The 18,001-nt window shown below is 48.1% G+C and overlaps 1 protein-coding gene across 1 annotated transcript; it reads left to right on the plus strand.

Annotated features, from left to right (window-relative positions):
• Positions 1 to 15: 15 nt before the first annotated feature.
• LOC135390582 (uncharacterized) lies at positions 16 to 16,948 on the plus strand. The gene is made up of 22 exons (XM_064620322.1): positions 16 to 67; positions 3,110 to 3,426; positions 3,988 to 4,142; positions 4,256 to 4,424; positions 4,516 to 4,664; positions 5,141 to 5,379; positions 6,021 to 6,242; positions 6,321 to 6,413; positions 6,795 to 7,004; positions 7,595 to 8,107; positions 8,425 to 8,604; positions 9,119 to 9,251; positions 9,345 to 9,505; positions 9,568 to 9,639; positions 12,188 to 12,370; positions 12,822 to 12,909; positions 12,977 to 13,177; positions 14,236 to 14,409; positions 15,400 to 15,578; positions 15,635 to 15,812; positions 15,935 to 16,167; positions 16,372 to 16,948. Exons 2-22 carry the CDS (start codon positions 3,125 to 3,127, stop codon positions 16,510 to 16,512), a joined length of 3,975 nt encoding a protein of 1,324 aa, XP_064476392.1. The 5' UTR covers positions 16 to 67; positions 3,110 to 3,124; the 3' UTR covers positions 16,513 to 16,948.
• The last annotated feature ends 1,053 nt before the right edge of the window (positions 16,949 to 18,001 follow it).

Here is an 18,001-nt window from a genome sequence, read left to right on the forward strand (position 1 = left end):
GTGTGCAATGGGGAATGTGAAAGTGGTGTTCGAGATAAACTACAACACTTGGATGGACTGGACACAGGTGAACACATTCAGTTTTCGCCGATTCAGCTATAAGAATAATTTGGAGGACATGAGAGACCGCAGTGGTGCGCTAACCACATAATGTTCGGATTGTGTTGTTGATCTACGAAACCCACTAAGTATTCAGGATTTTCTTGACGGGTGCCAGTCAAGAAATGCTACAAGTATCGCTCAAGGATGAATTATTTTTCGGTTGTAGGGTAGTTCATTTCGGAGTGCGAATTTCATCTTTATTCCAAATTCAATGGATATTGATTCTGACAGAAAATCAGCGTGGAACAATGACCTAATTGTGCCAGAGGAACAGGGCGGCTACGCTGACATTTAAGCATATAGCAACAAATGCACTCAATTGGTACTTGTATTGTTTACCGGTTGCTATAGATTGATGAACAATGATCTGTTACGGTAGTTATACCTGTCGTCCGCGTGCACTGTTTGCTGCAAGTAGTTGTCCTCTGGACTTTGTCATCGAAACTGCTGACGTAAACACCTTTGGGTTCAAGTTGGATCAAACAATGCCACTTGTTGTAGACATACAGGATGCTTCACCTAAAAAAAAAAAGAATCTGTTAAAAATCACAAAAGTAAACAAATTATTTATTTAAACAAAATTATTAACTAAGGGGTCAGCAGTATTGATCTTCAGCGAACGTTTACCGCGCACTACAAGTCATTTTTTTATCAATGTTATCTGAAAGAAATTTAATTTCTTAATCAAATTTGAAATGTTCCAAGCTAAGGTATCACTTTCTTTTAGTTCTTTTTTTCTTTTTTCCACCTGAATGAGGCGGGAATGGCAGCAGGCGGGAAAATGTGCGAAGACGGGTCCATACTCCGAGAAGCGTAACTGCTGAGCCGCACTCAGGCCTCCGTCCAGAAGCGGCCCGGGAAGGACTTGGACCCGGCCCTTCAGTCTCCTTTCCGATGCGTCCCGTTGATAACGACAGCAAGGTTACAACGCCGCAGTTATCTGAAACAACAGTGAGAGGGAAGCCGTTTCCTCCCACCGCTTCTTGAAACCAGCTGCTACAATACACTAGGTAGCGCAATCCATGAAATTCAATTTGCGTTAAATAACAATTTGATAGCAGCCCACGTGACAAATGTTCCACATACGAGGGTGGTTCCATAAGTTTCCGGCCCGACCATTTTTTAATAGTCATAGAGACGAAACAAGTGTATCACTTTTCGACATAGTCACCCTTAACTTCGATGCACTTTGACACCTTTCAACCAGCATTCTTATACCCTTGAAAAAATAGTCCGAAGTTTTGTCCGCAAAATGCTGGAAAACTGCCTCTTGCACCTCACTATCGTTTTGAAATCTCCATCCTCTGAGATCAGGAAGTAGTCGCTCGGTGCCAAGTCTGGACTGTAGGGTGGGTGGTGGATTTCTTCGAAGCCGCACTCCTTCAGTGCAGCCTTGGCAACAGAAGCCGTGCGGACAGGGGCATTGTCCTGGAGCAACCGGACACCTCGACTCAACCTGCCGCGCCTCTTTTCCTTGATGGCGTCTCGCAGTCGGTGCAGGAGTGAAGCATAATAAGTCGTATTCACTGTGGTGTTCCTCTTTTTGAAGTCGATGAGGAGGATCCCGTGACAATCCCAAAATATTGTTGCCATGATCTTCTTTGTGGATTGTGTGACCTTGGCTTTTCTTGGGGGTGCTTCTCCTGGTTTACGCCATTCCATCGACTCCTTTTTCGAAAGAGGATCATAGTAGAGCACCCTAGTCTCATCCCCATGTGACAATTGACTTCAATATTTCTTCTTCGTTCTCTTGACAGAGCTCCAAAAACTCTTTGGCACAGACGACGCGCTGTTGCTTTTGAACTGACGACAGAAGTCGTGGCACCCACCTCGCACTGACCTTTTTCATGTGAAGGCCCTCACCGATGATGCGAAAAAAGGTTGTTTTGGAAAGCCCCAGCCTTTCTGAGATTTCCTTCACCTTCAGACGCCTGTCGCTCAGCACTTCCTCCTCGACAAGAGACAAATTTTCTTGTGTCACCACTTCACCACTTCCACTGGACGACCATCGCGTGGATCATCTTCAACGGACTCTCGCCCCATTCGAAACTGCTTAGCCCAGTCTTTTACCGTTGTGTACGACGGAGAGGCTTCCCTGTACACGTTGTCCAGTCGCGCTTTAATTTCTTTAGGCGAAAGTCCCTCTTTTGTCAAGAATTTTATCACAGCGCGGTACTCGATTTTTTCCATTTTAACTGAAGAGTGGCTGTTTGAAATGCCGCTCTCCAACCGACAAAAGCTTGGAGAGGGTTGAGGGTGGCGCTCCGGCCCTCCAACAGATGGCGCCACGCGTCCTTAACCGCATTTTCAAATTCGCGCGCATTTTCTACCTCGGGCCGGAAAGTTATGGAACCACCCTCGTACATCGTACGCTATCGCCTTTGCGTACGTAAGGGATAGCGTTGGTGCTTCTGCGCACGCGCAAAACATAAAGAGAGCTTCGCGCAGTGCGCAGAACCACCACGCTATCCCTTACGTACGCAAAAGACAACATCGTACGATGTACGCTATATGTACGCTGTATCGTACGCTACCGCCTTTGCGTACGTAAGGGATAGCATGGTGGTTCTGCGCACTGCGCGAAGCTCTTTTGCGCGTGCGCAGAAGCACCAACGCTATTCCTTACGTACGCAAAGGCGATAGCGTAGGACGTACTAAAACTCTCTATAATAATATACCACAGCCAGAAAAAAAAAAAAAAAAACACGCGCTCGCAGAGGGCTCTTCCTGTCGCCGCAGAGAATGAGAGGTACTGGCGCGGCGCGTCACCCCCTTCCGTCGCATCACCCGGTGCGGACCTCACCCCCGCACCCCCTATAGTGACGCCACTGCTCGTAGGGAGGCGGGGGTGTGACACCCATATTTGCTGCTTTTCCTGCTTTTTGAGCCTGTATGGCAGGCATTTTGGGAAGTGTTTCAAGATATTTGGGGGGCATTAGGGGTATGTGTCTGTGGGTGTTGGGAAAATCCCTGGAAAGGGCACAAACTTCTGTTCCTACTCTGGCAGGTCGCCTCGTAGACCATGCGTTTCCACAACGTTCATGGCGGCAACGTACTTCTCGACGAAGGCGGCAAGCGGGCCACTCGGACTACGTCATTCTGTGACGGCTTGGCTTTCAGCTCCAAACCTCTGGCCGTTGGATCAAAGGTCACGCTACTTCTGGGTGCAAACGAGACATGGACCGGTGCCCTGCGACTGGGCGTCATGCTACAGGACCCAACTACGCTCGGGCCCGTACCCAAGCACGCCTATCCGGATCTTACTGCTCGACAAGGGTTCTGGGTTAGATCTCTGCCAGAATGCTGGGCCACGCACGGGTCAAAGTAAGAAGGAGGTTATTGGGGAAAACCTAATATAAAAAAGCAAAATATTTTGATAATGACCTGGTTTGTGCGCCAGGCGGAGCTACCTCTGGTTCAAAGGGCGCAGACGTAACGAAAAAGACACCATGCAGAGCCCTATTGAACGAACATTGAGGAAATTTCTCTATAGTGTCCTCAAAAGTTTCGGTAGTACTTCTTCCGCATAGTATACGGTCCTCAACGCAGTTCGCGCGTAAAGCACTGCTAAAGTTATTGGCACTGAAGAGTGTCCTCAAGGTTCGTGCGAACTGGCACAGGTCCAGTGAAATCTTACACAGGTATAGTTGAAGAGGCAAACCTAGCTTCCTTTGGGATACGTTTTACGTGTTCTACGTATTTTTTGTATGACACGTAACGTATGAGACTTTCATTGACGTCGTCGGTATTAAACTTACTCTTACGAAAGCCTAGTGTGACACACGAAACTTTTCAGTATCGCTAGTTCCCCCCCAGCATACGTTCCAACAGAAGAACAATTTTCTTCTATAGATGGTGCCATTCAACAGATGCTTTCGTTTTCAGGTTGACATTTTACGTAAACACACAGGGTTACCTTCAACTATTTGTTGACAACGAGTACAAAGGAGCACTTCTTTCGTGTCTACCAACCAAGGAGCGGCTCTGGCTTATACTAGACCTATTCGGCACAAGCATCTCTGCCAAATTCGTACCCTCTGGTTAGTGTCAGTTCTTGTCTCGTCACTGAAGCACGTGCATCGTATGCAGCAGGGAGCTGTTGATGAATGACTAAATTAACATTAATGCCGCAAACGGCACGCATTTTACGCAGCTAGTACAGCTCCTGCTGAGGTGATTGCAAGAGGCCCGGATGCCGTGCGTGCGTACAGGACAGCCTGTAACGATGGCAGCGTGCCTCTGTATAGGACGCGACTGTACATCATTGGTTGTCCTGGTGCTGGGAAGACAACTTTAAAACGGACGCTGCTCAATGACCTCAAGTAAGCCCCGTTTAGACAAGACGACAGTAAGCACAGAGCGCCATCATTAATGAATGAATAAAAATAAATTGATTGATTGATTACTTTAAAGCGGGGAAGACACCAGCCTACCTCACTGGGGCATCGATGCCGTCCATGACTGCAGGACGTCAGAAAAAGGCGATGGAGCGCCTTGGACTCCCATTGCTCCTGAATCCTTGCAGGAGATCCCTGACAGGGAGTACGAAGACACTGCACAAAGTAAGCCTGAAGCGTCTAACGCGCACTGTCTCTATAGACCTCTACCCGAGAAACGTTATCATGACGTTGGTAGACGGACTGAAACCGAAACAAATCGGAAGGGGAGGGCTGGGTCCCACGAATGGGCACTTGTTCGGTGCCTCCTATACTGAAAGAAAAGTAGGAGCCAAGGTCGCGTCCCTTTCAGTGACTATCTAATCCCTTCAAGACCGTGGCTTTTGGGCGCGACCTTGTTCGCTCCTAGCTAGTTCCCCTAGCCCCTATAGTTCAACTCTACCAAATTGGTGGCGCTGTCGAACACTATGACGTCATTTGTTTACAAGCAGGGAGAGGTCTATTGGGACCTATACAACATAACATGTGCACCAGAGAAGAAATCTTAGCATGGGTCATTATACTAAGCCGAGAGTTTTCCTGTGTTGTACCTCTCGAGTTCGATGGTCCTAGTAGGCCTGCTGCTGCTTAATTTATTTCAGTTATGGAAGAGGTGTCTCACGTCAGTGAGGAAGAGTACCACAAAGCTGTGGCCATCAATGTCGTCCGGGAAATGACGCTCCAGCAGCGTAAACGGCAGCACCAGGAAGAAAAAAAGAGGTTAGCACAGTCAAGGGGGTCTGTAAAGAGTCAAGGGCTTCGCAACAGGAACCACGCCAACGACACCAGGACAAGCAGCGGAAATCGAAGTCAGCACGCCAACACTTCCAAGAGCAATGGAGTAAGTTCTGCAAGCACTACTGGTTGAGTACTACCCTTTGGTTTTCTTTCTTTTGTGGAGGGTGGTTCTTCGAGTTTCAGCTGGAGGACACTGCGAGTTTCGGGACTTTCGAACTTGGTGTTTTTTATTCTTCGTCTTGTTCTCCATTTTTATCGCTTCTTTAGGGCCTTATCACAGTGTGATATTGAAGACTATTGTTCAAGGTTGTATGTCCGGGACGAGGAGGTGGATTACTTCAGCAGAAGATAAGCAGCACATGTGTTTTACTGTGTGTTTGTCGGGACATGAGATATTTCTCATCATCATAATAAGTCGCGTTGCATGTGCGTAGAATAGACTGATAGTGCCTTGAAAGTATGCCAACGCCATCAGATGCTCCCGAACCCCACTGTGGCTCTGGTTCTCAGCGGGATACTGGCCACAATAACACGCCTAAAACAAGATACAGAAAAACATGAGTGTTTTCATTAAATGCTCAATACATGCTAATAACCCAAGAGTAACTTGCCCACCAGAGGCACAGTCTGGTCGCAGCGCCAGCATTGCCGTTGTCAAGTCAGTAATGCACAGTCACGCGTATAGGGGGCTGCAGTGCTTTATGAGTGGAGATACCGTGTAACGCTGCATGTGTCTTCACACAGTCTCAGCACAAAGACTTCATGGAAGGCATTCCTCAAGACCTTCCATACGGCGTTGTTGAAATGGTCGAGAAGATGCTTCGGGACACCGAGAATAAGCAGGACCTAGATGTCAGAGAAACTGAGAAAGCTGTTCCGCTTACTTGTTCTGCATCGCCCAATGCCCAGATGACGTTCATGATTTGGGATTTTGATGGTTCGCCCCAACACTTCATGATTCATCAGGTATAGGTACACTAAAATGGTGCTCACCAATGCGGACGTCGTCCTGAAACGCCCCGTAATGTTGTTTCCTTTGTGCAGAACTTTTTCTCTCCTCAAGGAATTTACCTTCTCGTTTACGACCTTAGCAAAGACCTGTCGGAACCCCTCAAGTTATCCGAAGACACTGACACCGTAAGCCGACGCCACTGAATTGGCTTTATCGTAATGGTAAACACAAATCTCCAAGTAGGGTTCACGAAGAGGTTATCCGACGTTTTTGAGCAGACTCGGCTCCTCCATCAGGGGTGACTGCAGTGGCCACTGCTGGTAGCAGTTTTTTTTTTTTTTTTTTTTTTTTTTTTGCTATTGTGGTTCATTGTGTCCGCTCACAATATGTTACCGGTGCTCACTAAGGTAACCCCTGAAGAAGTAGCTGAGTCGACTCCAGAACGCCAGGTACTCTCTTCTTGAGCCGTGGTTGGAGTTTTGTGTTTACCATAGTCTGACTCAACCAGACACGCTTTAGTCGAAACGTTCACGTTCACGATGAACACCGTAGTGAATACCGTGCAGATGGAGCACAACGAATGCTTGTCTACCCTGGACTACATTCATCAATGGCTGACATTGGTACACGTGTCCGCCTCGCGTCTGCAGCAAGATCATGCCGTCGAAACCAAGGATGATCCTGATACCGACGTCTCCCAGCTTCTCCCAAGTGTCATCCTTGTGGGGACCCACAGGGACGACCTGGATGACGACGTTAAACGTCGCAATGACGCTGTATGATTAGTTCGTACATTATGCAAGTTCCTTATACATACCTCCAGGCTCGAAATTTATTGAAAGCCGCTATGTCTGTAAGTGTCTTTAAAGTGTCACTACGGACTAAGGTGCCCAGCCTGTCGTGCGCCTGGTAACATTGCTCCTCGAACGTCCATTACCCTATCCTCGCCACATATGTTTAGTGGTCATCCAACGTGGAGGCGGAGAGCGGAGACCTGGAAGGTGCGCGCGCCATTGGTAGGAAACAGGCGCTACAGCTCCCAATGACGTCATCTACTCTTGGAGAATTCAAAACTATAAAGTTTCGCTTTTTTTTTTCTTTCGAAAATTGGTGGAAGCGCGTAATGCTCACTGACTGCATTTATGTTTTGCGTGCTTATACTTTGTGCGAGGTTGATTTATTGTACCAAATAAACTAAATTAATACATATATTTTAGTCCGTTGTGGCACTTCAATTAAAGACGCAGAGCAAAAAAATAAAATAAAATAAAAATAAAAAGCACGCCCCGAATGACACGCTTATCTAGGGATGTTCCTCATACTTGCCTCTTCATAGAGCTCGCTCATAATGCTACCATCGTTCCAGATTTCGGAGAAATTCAGCAAAATCCGAGAGAGCCTCCATAACAAGTTGTACGGACGTCACGTGCTCCCGATGTATTTTTCCGTGGACTGCAATAGCAGGACGGCTCAAAGTGGACGAGCAGGAGCAGACGACAATAAGGGCAGCGAAACAGTAGACGATGTCCTGGAAGCTCTCCGACGGAAGGTCGAACGCGTCGCATCTCGCATGGACAGCGTCGGTACAGACGTCCCTGTCCGATGGCTGGCCTTCGAACGTGCCTTACGCAGGTTACTGGACAATGGAGTGTACTTTGCTGGACTCTATCAACTGGAAGAGCTAGCACGCCAGGAGCGTATAGACTCCGAAGAGAACTTCAGGTCTTTGCTGGACTTTTTGCATCAACAGGGTAAAGTGTTGTGTATCGGTGCCTTGCAGCCTGGGTGTCTTGAGAACCGCTGGGATGGTACTGTGGTGCTTCGACCGCAATGGTACATTGACTCCCTCTACAGGCTGCTCTCGTGGAGGACATTACAGGTATGCATAGTTCTTACCGGTTTGGCGTGTTGGTTCCTGTTCGCGAGAAAGAAAGGCATTGATTCTAGGCACTGGACCTCGTGTCTTCAATTTATGCCATCGCCCGTCTGTTTTGTGCCATATTGTTTCATTGTTTATTTTCAGCCGTTTATTTTATGGAGAGTGCTATGTAGTCAATTTTTTGTCATCTTGTTTCATGCTGTCCTCCTGAATAAATAATGTTTCGCACGCAAGCTGGTAAACAAGACCGGTCGTAGACCTGTATTATACAGGAATGGCGGATGTTCGAGTATACAAAGCAACACGATTTTTCGCAGAAGGTACACAATACTGGTGCTTCAACGGTGGACATCGACCACAAGCCTCTCAGTGAATACCACATCAGCTACAGGCAGCTTCAGACGCTGTGGAGCGGGTCACCTGCACAAGTTGAAATGCTCATCGCTACCATGGACAGTTTAGATGTCCTCATAGCACACTTCGACGGAACTCCAATCGTAAGTAACGTTTCATTTGTGTGCGCGTGCTCTGCTCCAAACAACAACAACAAATAAGTTAATGATAATGAATGGGGAAATTCCAAAGCTGCTCCAAAGCTGCCGGGGAAACATCGACATATCAGTGCAACATAGGAAAACGAAGCACAAAACCTGTTTTTGATTGTGAGAGAACACTGGTTCTCAACCGGTGTGTGTAACGCCTTCGCAGAAGAAATACGAGCACATCACAGCCAGAACACAGCCAGAGTAGACGTTTGATCATCGTAGACGACTTTTAGCCAATGCAACAAGGCGAAGGTGGATCTGTGCGATGCACCATTTATGACCTGATCGCTATGGTTCGTCGGTTGGTTAGTTGATCGTGCCGTTCTATTAATGTGCTGTCTGTCTGCAGTCTGTCTGACTGTGCCGACGTTTGTCTTGAAGTATCTAAAGTAAACTCAGAGGAAACACGAACATAACACAGCCAGATTTCAACCTAGACGTAAAACTATGGATTCCTTTCATTCAGGAGGCCAACGACGATGCCATCTGCGCTGTTCCCTGGCTTGCCACGTCTCCCCGAGTCATCGGATTTGAATGTGGGAACTTGCCTTCTAGCGATGCTCTAGTGTTCTTCGTTGACTTTTCCGGCCTTCTACCTGGTGAGGCACGAACATATTACTCATAGTGTAGAAAAAAGCACTAGTGAGTGACGTGCAATTTGGTATAACTAGGCTTTTGTAATCTTCCATCAGTTGGCCTCTTTTCGAGACTGGTAGCGCGTCTTCTGCACTGGTGCGATTGGAGAGAAGCCAGTCTCTTCAAAGATCTCGCTGTTTTCCCACTCGACAGAGACCACGACCTGTTGCTCCGACTGCATAGAACCATCCCGGCTGAGAACAGAGACCGAATTCAGGTAAAAACAACAGGAAAGTTCGTCCCTGTATAGGCTCCAATGGATATCCGTTCTTTACATAGGTGGTCATACAAAGGACTCCAGTCGTGGAAGAGTGGATGGGAAACATTCCTCAACCGACTATATGTGAGAAGGTACGCGGTTATGTTCTGTGATATATGTTATATCTTTATTGACATCAAACACAACTGTCCTGGACTAATGCCCGAAACAGAATGCCACGAATGTTCCGGTCCGCTCTGCGACAGCCACTTCTGTCTCGTTCTCCTCGTCCTTGCATCGACACAACACTCCCCCTCTGAAAAGCGGCATTATGGTTGGAAGCGATCTGGTGGTTTCCGTGTCCTTTCCGAACGCCTAAGGGTGACGCTTGTTTGGGGAGGTAACGCTGAGCTGGCCGGCTGTTGTCCAACTGCGGAGGCAGCTAGTCTGGACGCGTTCCGCACTGTCGCATCCGCCAAGACAAACGTGCTGGGTCCCACTTTCTCTTGGATGGCGATGGGCGGATCATACGCCGGGGATCCTTTCAGACGGTGACCTGGTAAACGAACCAGTACATAGTCTCCCGCCTGGAATGGGAGTCCTCATCCGATGGCGTTCGTCGAAATAGGCTTTAGCCTTTTCCTGGTACTACTTGATACGCTCACGTAGCGAAGCCATTTCCATCTGAATATCTTTGTCCAGATTCGAGAATCCAGCTACGTCGAGTTTGGATTTCATGCGATTTGGCGAAGTTTTTGCTGTACTGGTTCCACCGATGTCCTCATCGTTACTTTGTGTCTGTAACCCTTCGCTAGTCCCAATTCCTCGGAGAAAAGAGTAGGGTATTTCGTCAGGCACGGAGGTACCTGTGCTGCAGGTGTCGCCGACACTTTCCGGCAGAGCTGCTGAGCAGGTACAATGGCGATTCCAAGGCGCGCAACATATCCATGCCAGCAATGGCAACACCTTTGCTCACCACATGAAATGTACAAGTGGTAATCCTGTCGCCGAAACATACTGTAGCAGAGAATGCCCCTTCCGTTTAGATGACCGCTTTAGAGTAGTCTCTAAGTGCGACTCCTGACTTGTAAAGAGGCAGATGAGAGAATTTCTCATGGTAGACGTTAGAAGGTAAAAGGGAGACCGCTGAGCCTCTGTCGACCAGAAGACGTAAAGGAACGCACGCAGCTTGTATTTCACAGAAAATTGACTTTGTGTTGGACGTCGATGTTGCATAGACGTCTACGCACACCTCCTTGACAGTAGAGTTTGCTTGTACAGAGGACTTCTGTCGGCACACTGACTCGATGTGTCATTTCCTCTGACATGACCGGCAAGTTTTGTTCCTAGCAGGACAACTGGGACTGTTCGCCAAGTGCTTCGTCGACCCACATCTATAGCATGCATTCGACGTTTTCTTCTCATGGCGAGCTACAGCTGAGACGGTAGCATGGTGTTGCTGACCAGCCAGGAGAGCAGATTCTTTTTGCGCTTACTCCACTTGCTTTGCAATTGCCAGGGCAGTGTCCAAGGTCAGGTCTGGCTCTAGTAGAAGGCGATCCCTGACAGCCTGACTCGATGTCTTCTCCACCAACTGGTCACCAATCATGTCTTCAGCCATGGCCTCAAACTTGCAGTTTGTACTAAGGGTTCGCAGCGCCGTAACAAATTCATCAATTAATTCACCTGGATGTTGCGCTCTTGCACGGAACCGGTATCGTTCGACCGTTCTATTTAGGGCTGGCAAGTAGAAGCGCTGTAGGCTCTGCATCGCGGCAGCATACACGTCTTCCGTCTCATCGACGGTCGAGGAGACTGTCGTAGCAGGTACAGTACGGAATACCCGTTGTCCCTCCACTCCAAGACAGTTCAGTAAAACAGACTTCTTACGTGTAGATGCATATCCCGTTCCACCGCAGGCTTCCATGTAGGTCGCGAAGGGCTGCATATCCACTCCTCCCAGGAAATGGCCGGTTTGCCAGGGGAAGGCAGAAATACTCGTGGGGGATGCAGGTTCATTGTAGTTGACTGCGCCAAACTGTTATGTCTTTATTGACATCAAACACAACTGTCCCGGACTAATGTCCGAAACAGAATGCCACGACTGTTCCGGTCCTCCTCCGGTTCTCCTCGTCCTTGCATCGACACAACAATATACATACAATGATCAAAGGAAAGACACGCTGTGGATGAACGCGTCATGATTGGGGTGCCATCCATCCTGCAATATCGTCAGTGATGCAGTGTAGGACTGATGAGTAGGTGAAAAAAAGAAAAAAGAACCTTGCATAAAGTACATAGGAAAGGCTGGGGGAAGGACTCAAGCCATCTGGTGTAATGAACCTTATGAGGAGGAAATCGGAGACAAGCATCGGGTGACGAGATTGGAACCATAGAAATTTAGATTTGTTTAAAACGTAGCAAGCTCACTAGATGAGGGAGAAAAGGTCGTACAATGAAGAAGTCAGAGCTACACGCGCTTGCTAGGTTGGGAGGGGGGCAGAGGTTTGTTCAAAAAAAAAAAAGAAAAAAACAAAAAGAAGAGAAAAAGGAGAGGTCAGTCAGACACAAGGTCGACTTACTGTTCTACTAAAAAATGAATTGAAAAAAGAGTGAGCGAGGTTAATGTAACTATGCTGTTAATCTAACCGTGTAACTGCTGTCCATGCTCACGTCACATGCTTTTCTGTTGGTGCTCAGGTGCGGCACCTCGTGGAGTGTGAGCTGGAAGCACTTCGAAAGTCCTACTACTTCCGGTTATCATTTCGAATGCTAGTCACGTGTCCTTGTAAAGGTCTTCACTGCATGAGCCACGGAGCAAGGGACTGCCAAGACCAAGCGTGCCTTCATTTCCTTTCGCTAGACGAGTGTCTGCTCAAGAAGGTATGTAGTACGCTCAGCAACCACTTTGACATGACCGCATCTAACCGTGCATTCACACGAGCGACACCTCCATAGAATATTCCAGCAGAGTAAAAAGCAAAAAAAAAAAACTGCTCACTGCGCAGAAGCTCCGACGCGTGTTATGTTGAGCATTCGCACAGTGCCAGACTATCGGAAGTGGCGCTTAGCGAACTTAACAGACGACACCGTCTGCGTCTTTTCCTGTCGTCTGCTACGAAATATCTTTCGACACCGCAGGATTTTCGTCGCAGTCAGCAGCGCACAGTTAATGCTTACGTGGCAGTAGAAAGCTATCAAGTTTTTTTCACATCTTCTGCTGGAGTATTCTGAGGAATGTCCCGTTCGTGTGAACACCCCCCCCCCCCTCCCCCGCCCCGGTCCTCGAAATATTCTCAGCGCGCTTTCGACGACGTCTTTGTTTCATTTACAGTTGGTGTATTGTGACTTCCGGAGGGTCCATACAGACTTTGTTCGTCGCCATTTTCCTCATTCAACAGTATATGGGTCGCGTATGTGCAGTAAGTTACCCTGGTTACAGGTTGCATGATGACGTTTATAGTTTAATGTTCACCTCTCTTTGGAAAGGTGCTGGGATACGCCGCTCATCAAGCATCATCGCCTGGGAAGCTGAACGAGCGCCTTTATCTATGGGGATGCCAAGTTTTGAATGGGACGACCGCTATGGAACGTTTCAGTGGGAGGAACCCCACTGGATACGTGAAGCCGCGAAGCTTCTTGAAAATGCCACCACTGGCAAGGATTGGATGGCCTTGGCTAAGAGGCTAGGTAAAGGAACGTGTTTGCCATTAGCGCGTCATCTGCAACCGTACAAATCTCGTAATACCTAGAAACCAAGATGGCGAAGAGGGACATCTCAACAACTGAGCCACTTTTTGTTTTGTCTCTACTGGCCCTTATATACGGAATACCCCTTATATATATAAGGGAATACCCCATATACGGAATGGGAAGTAATTCAGGGTGTTGTTTACGATGCAGTCCCCAATAGACGGATTATCTCCGATGAGTAGAAGGATTAGCCATTGTGTCGCGTACACCACCAGGGGACGCTGCGGGCGTGTCGCCACTTGAGGGGGCTAACAGCGCACTCCGCAGATGACGTCACTGCTCCGTTGGGGAACGCGATGCGATGATAGCCGACAAAAAAAATCATGGTCGATCCATAAGTAGGTGGATCCGACGGAAATGCGTTAGCACTAAACCATTTGGGAAATCCCCTTCACAAACGCTACACAGCCCTTCACACGACCCTACACAACGCGAACGCAAGACAGCATACTTAGTCAAACGAGCCTTTCGGGCTTCCTCCGATTCAGCTTGGCGGCGCAGTCTCGCAGTCAGACTTCTGTCACCGCCGCACCTCCGCACAGCTTTCATAGCCGGCGCGCCCACGCAGACACGTCTGAACCTGTTGACCACCATCAGCTCCACTGCCGGCTGCCCGCGCCCCGTCGCCGTCGCGCTCTCCACGCGCCCTCTCCCTTTCTCTTCCCTTTTCACTCACCGCGCATGCGCGCCGCACTGTGGCTATAAACAGACTACGCGGCGATCCTTGCGTACCGAGGACTATAATGCTAACGCATTAAACACGGCTTGGATTGGATTGGACACAAGGAATGCGGAGGCACAGTGGCAAAGTGCCGTGGTCTTGTCTACCATGGCGGCTCCCGGACATCGACGTTGACGGAGGGCATCGCCTACAAATCCTTTGCTTTCCCATATTTCTCTCGCTCTCTCCCAACTTTTCTTTTAGCATCTCTCCTTATAATTTCTATGTCTGTAACAGAATGTTTGGACCGATGTCTTCTTCTTCACGATGGCAGGTTACACGGACAAGGAAGTGTGTCATTTTGTGGAGGAAGCAAATCCTGGAGTGTCCTTGCTCAGAGATTGGAGGGAGAGCAATGGTGCTACACGATACTGCATGGATGTCTTGGCTTCATGCTTGCAACAAATGGGACGTCAGGACATAGCCAAGATAATTCAGGGTGAAATCGGTAAGGCAACTGGAGGTTCAGTGGTCACAGGTGGAGGTTCAGTGGTTCGAACACTCAAAGTTGGAAATATCCGACACACACAAAGTGAGAGAGAGAGAGAGAAAAGTAAATTACAAGAGTGCGGTGTAATCCAGGGCGCGTGTACTGGAACGTATCGTCTCAGCTTTGCAGAAATAATTAGGCGTCGTAGTAGCTCAGGTAAAACACAGAAGGACGAGTACACAACACTTACGATCTACAATAACTAGTTGCATAATATGATTGAAGAACGGCAGTAGAAGAAAGCTGAGGCCACAGAAATGGAATTCTGACGGTGTGCGTCCAAGATCCCACCTGTGGTTCCTGTTCATCAACTTCCATTCTTTAACGGTATAAGCGTCCATGAAGCGTCAAATCGCAGATAAATCGCAGAGAAAAGTTAAGCAGGGATCCGGTAAATCAGCGAATGCATTCCCTGATTTACCGGATCCCTGCTTAACTTTTCGCCAACTCGAGCTGCCTACGGTTTGAAATTCGCGCGCAGAAAAACGTTCGCGCGACGTCAGTGTGGGGGCATGTGGGCGTTCCTTTGGCGCCTGGCATGGTGCGCTCCTGCTGGGGAGTTCTTTGCGTCCCGCTGCAGAGTATATATCAGTGAGGAAGAAGTGTGGGAGAGGACGCCGACACGTGACCATCCTGTGAGGAGATTCTCCCGTTTGCTCCTCACCATACCTACGGGTCTGCAGCAGGCTGCCACGTGAAAGTACGAATAGCTCTGGAAATATGTCGATTCTGAGCCAATGAGATCGCAGGAGAGTTGTTCGAAGCCACATGCTCCTACAAACAAACATATTTCAACGACGTCACGGAGCGAACTTTTCGTTTAATCGCGAATGGACGTCAGATAGCTGGGGTGCTGTACCGAAACACATCCATAAATGCACTTTCCCCGTTATTATTATTCCCCTCCTTTTCAACCTACGTGCTCGCGGCAAAATGCCTTTCACGCAGAACCAGACACACTGGTGCCGCCGGTATTCATCAGCTACCAGTGGGACGCCCAGGAAACTGTGCTAAGCATTCGGCAACACCTGGAATTTGCGGGATTCCCTTGCTGGATGGACGTGGGACAGATGGGCGGGGGTGATTCTCTTTACGGGAAGATCTACGAAGGGATAAGCAGGGCAAAGGCAAGCGTCGACGAAATGGTCGAGTCCTTGTGACTTCAATACGTCCTCTGTTGCAGGTCGTGTTATGTTGCCTTACTCCTCGATACGCAGCCTCACCGTCGTGTGCGAGGGAGGTGAGCTTAGCGGACGTACTTCGCAAGCCCATTATACCGATCATGGTCGAACCTACTCCTTGGCCACCACCTGGACCTCAGGCTTTAGTCATGGGTTCGCTGGTTTACGTCGATCTGTGCGGTAAGGTGCAGTATTGTGCAAAGCCAATGTGACAGTATACTGTTCGTGCCAGTCATGCAAAGAAAATGAGGAGAACGGCTATTCGATGGAACAGAAAATTCATTTCATTTTGTAACGTACAGGCGTTGGAGGACATGGTGGAAGTGGACGTCTTGCTGACTGGGAGGCTCGCTTCCAGGAGATCATCAACAGGGTGGCGCACGTTCTGAGCGGGTCCCCAGCCACTCAAGGATCCCGACCGCAGTCAAGTCACAAGAACTCTCTGGCTCCGCTCCTCGGTGCTCCGCCGATCAAGGCAGCCACGCCGTCAGCACAAGGCAGCGCCAGTAACTCTGGCCCAAACGACGAAGATGGGGTGTGTAAACAGACCTATGTTGCACAGCCGCGACCAACTATATCAACATACTCACTCCACATAGTGTACATTTCACGCTATGAAAGTTCAGGAACAACCACTGCGTGTGGAGGCGTTCGTGTTACAGAAACACTGTATTCTCCTCTCGTTGGCGCTTAGCACTATGATCGACTTCGTTTCTCTCTTATTTCCTTCAACACACAGGAGCTGCCTTCCACGGCATCTGGACCCTTGGACGACGAGCGGCAATCTAATATGAGCCATCCTGAGTCACTGGAATCCTGGGAACGACCACGCCGTGCCATCAACCGCGTGGTTCGGTGCTCCGTCTGCAGCTTGCTTTGATGGGCCTGATACCTAATACTGAACCTTATCAAATTATTGTCTACTACAGCCGCTCAACGTGAAACGGACATTCGTCCTCAGGGAGGTCGACAGGAACCTCGTGTGTCCTGTTGATAATATTGTGTTCCATAGCTTGCATACCTGAACAGCAAAAGGTGTGTCATACCGTGCACGTCATTCGGTAATGGTTGTTGTTTCAGCAACGTTTGAAATGAAGAAACGTTGCGTGGAGTGTTTAGTCGTTTCAGTCATTTTTCCATTTTGTCATTTCTTGGGTTCTGTTCTAGGTGCGCGCTCATGACTCGACGTACCCAAGAGTGGAAGTCGTTGAAGATCGTAAATGAGTGTTGCAGTACGTGGTTATTTATGTTTTATGTACGAGTGTGTGTATACTGTTGTGCTGATGAAATGTCGCAATTGACACGATCACCGGATAGCAATGGTTTATCCAAATCGCAAGCTCGGGGAGTATTGCAACAAAATGGGCGGAGCGGCCATTATTACCGTTACACTGTAACAGATTTATATATATATATATATATATCATTGCCGACATCTGTCCAAATCTGAAATAACAGAGGCCCCACTGTAGGGGATGCACACGAGCAAAAAAAGTTCGGAGGATATCACCAAACATTTGGGGTGTAGGGGGTGTGAAACTCTGAATAAACCACTGCTGGATAGATATATGTTTGTTCATCATGGTATAAAAAATTTGAGGGCGATTAATGTAATTAATGCGATGACAATCTGTTAGCGTTAGACATTCATCTTACCTCTAATTGCTTCTCATACAGAATTCATACCTTGATCACACCACAGTCCACACGACACCAAACCACATACTGCACACCACACAACACACAGACATGACGTATATGACATACGCCACACGACATGAGACACAAACTGAGCCGACGAATTCCGCAGGGAAAGGTAACGGAATCTCTTTCGTTTCCGTTACCCCCTCCGTTACTGGCCAATACTTGTTTCTGTTTCCGTTATCACCGTTGGCGTTTTCGTTTTCCGTTACGTTTCCGTTTCGGTATCGCCCCTCCCCCGTTTCTTGTTTTCCTCCTTTTTTGGTAAGCTTTGACACCATGACAAAACTTAACCTCTATACGTATACAGGGTGTCCCAGCTAAATGCGAACTGATTTAAAATATATATATACAGGGTGTCCCAGAAAACGTGTCATTGAATTATAATAAAAAAACTACGCCACTTAGAATAATGCGGTCAACAGCATTTGTTCTTATTAGGTTTTTGCCACCTCCTAAGGTGAATGTCATGTACTCCAAGTTTAATTTTGTAAATATTTGCGAACTGAATTCGGAAATTTGCCAAGTAAAGGTCACTTTTTTACCCCACCAATACGAAGAGCGTGCCGAATTCACTCAAATTCATGATAATTCACAGTGATATTTACGAGCTATCCCATCGAAAAAAATAGCCGAATATCATGCTTTTCGGAGCACCGGACCATAGC

The sequence above is a fragment of the Ornithodoros turicata genome, chromosome 4 (assembly GCF_037126465.1).
Source record: "Ornithodoros turicata isolate Travis chromosome 4, ASM3712646v1, whole genome shotgun sequence".
NCBI classification, from domain to species: Eukaryota; Metazoa; Arthropoda; class Arachnida; order Ixodida; family Argasidae; genus Ornithodoros; species Ornithodoros turicata.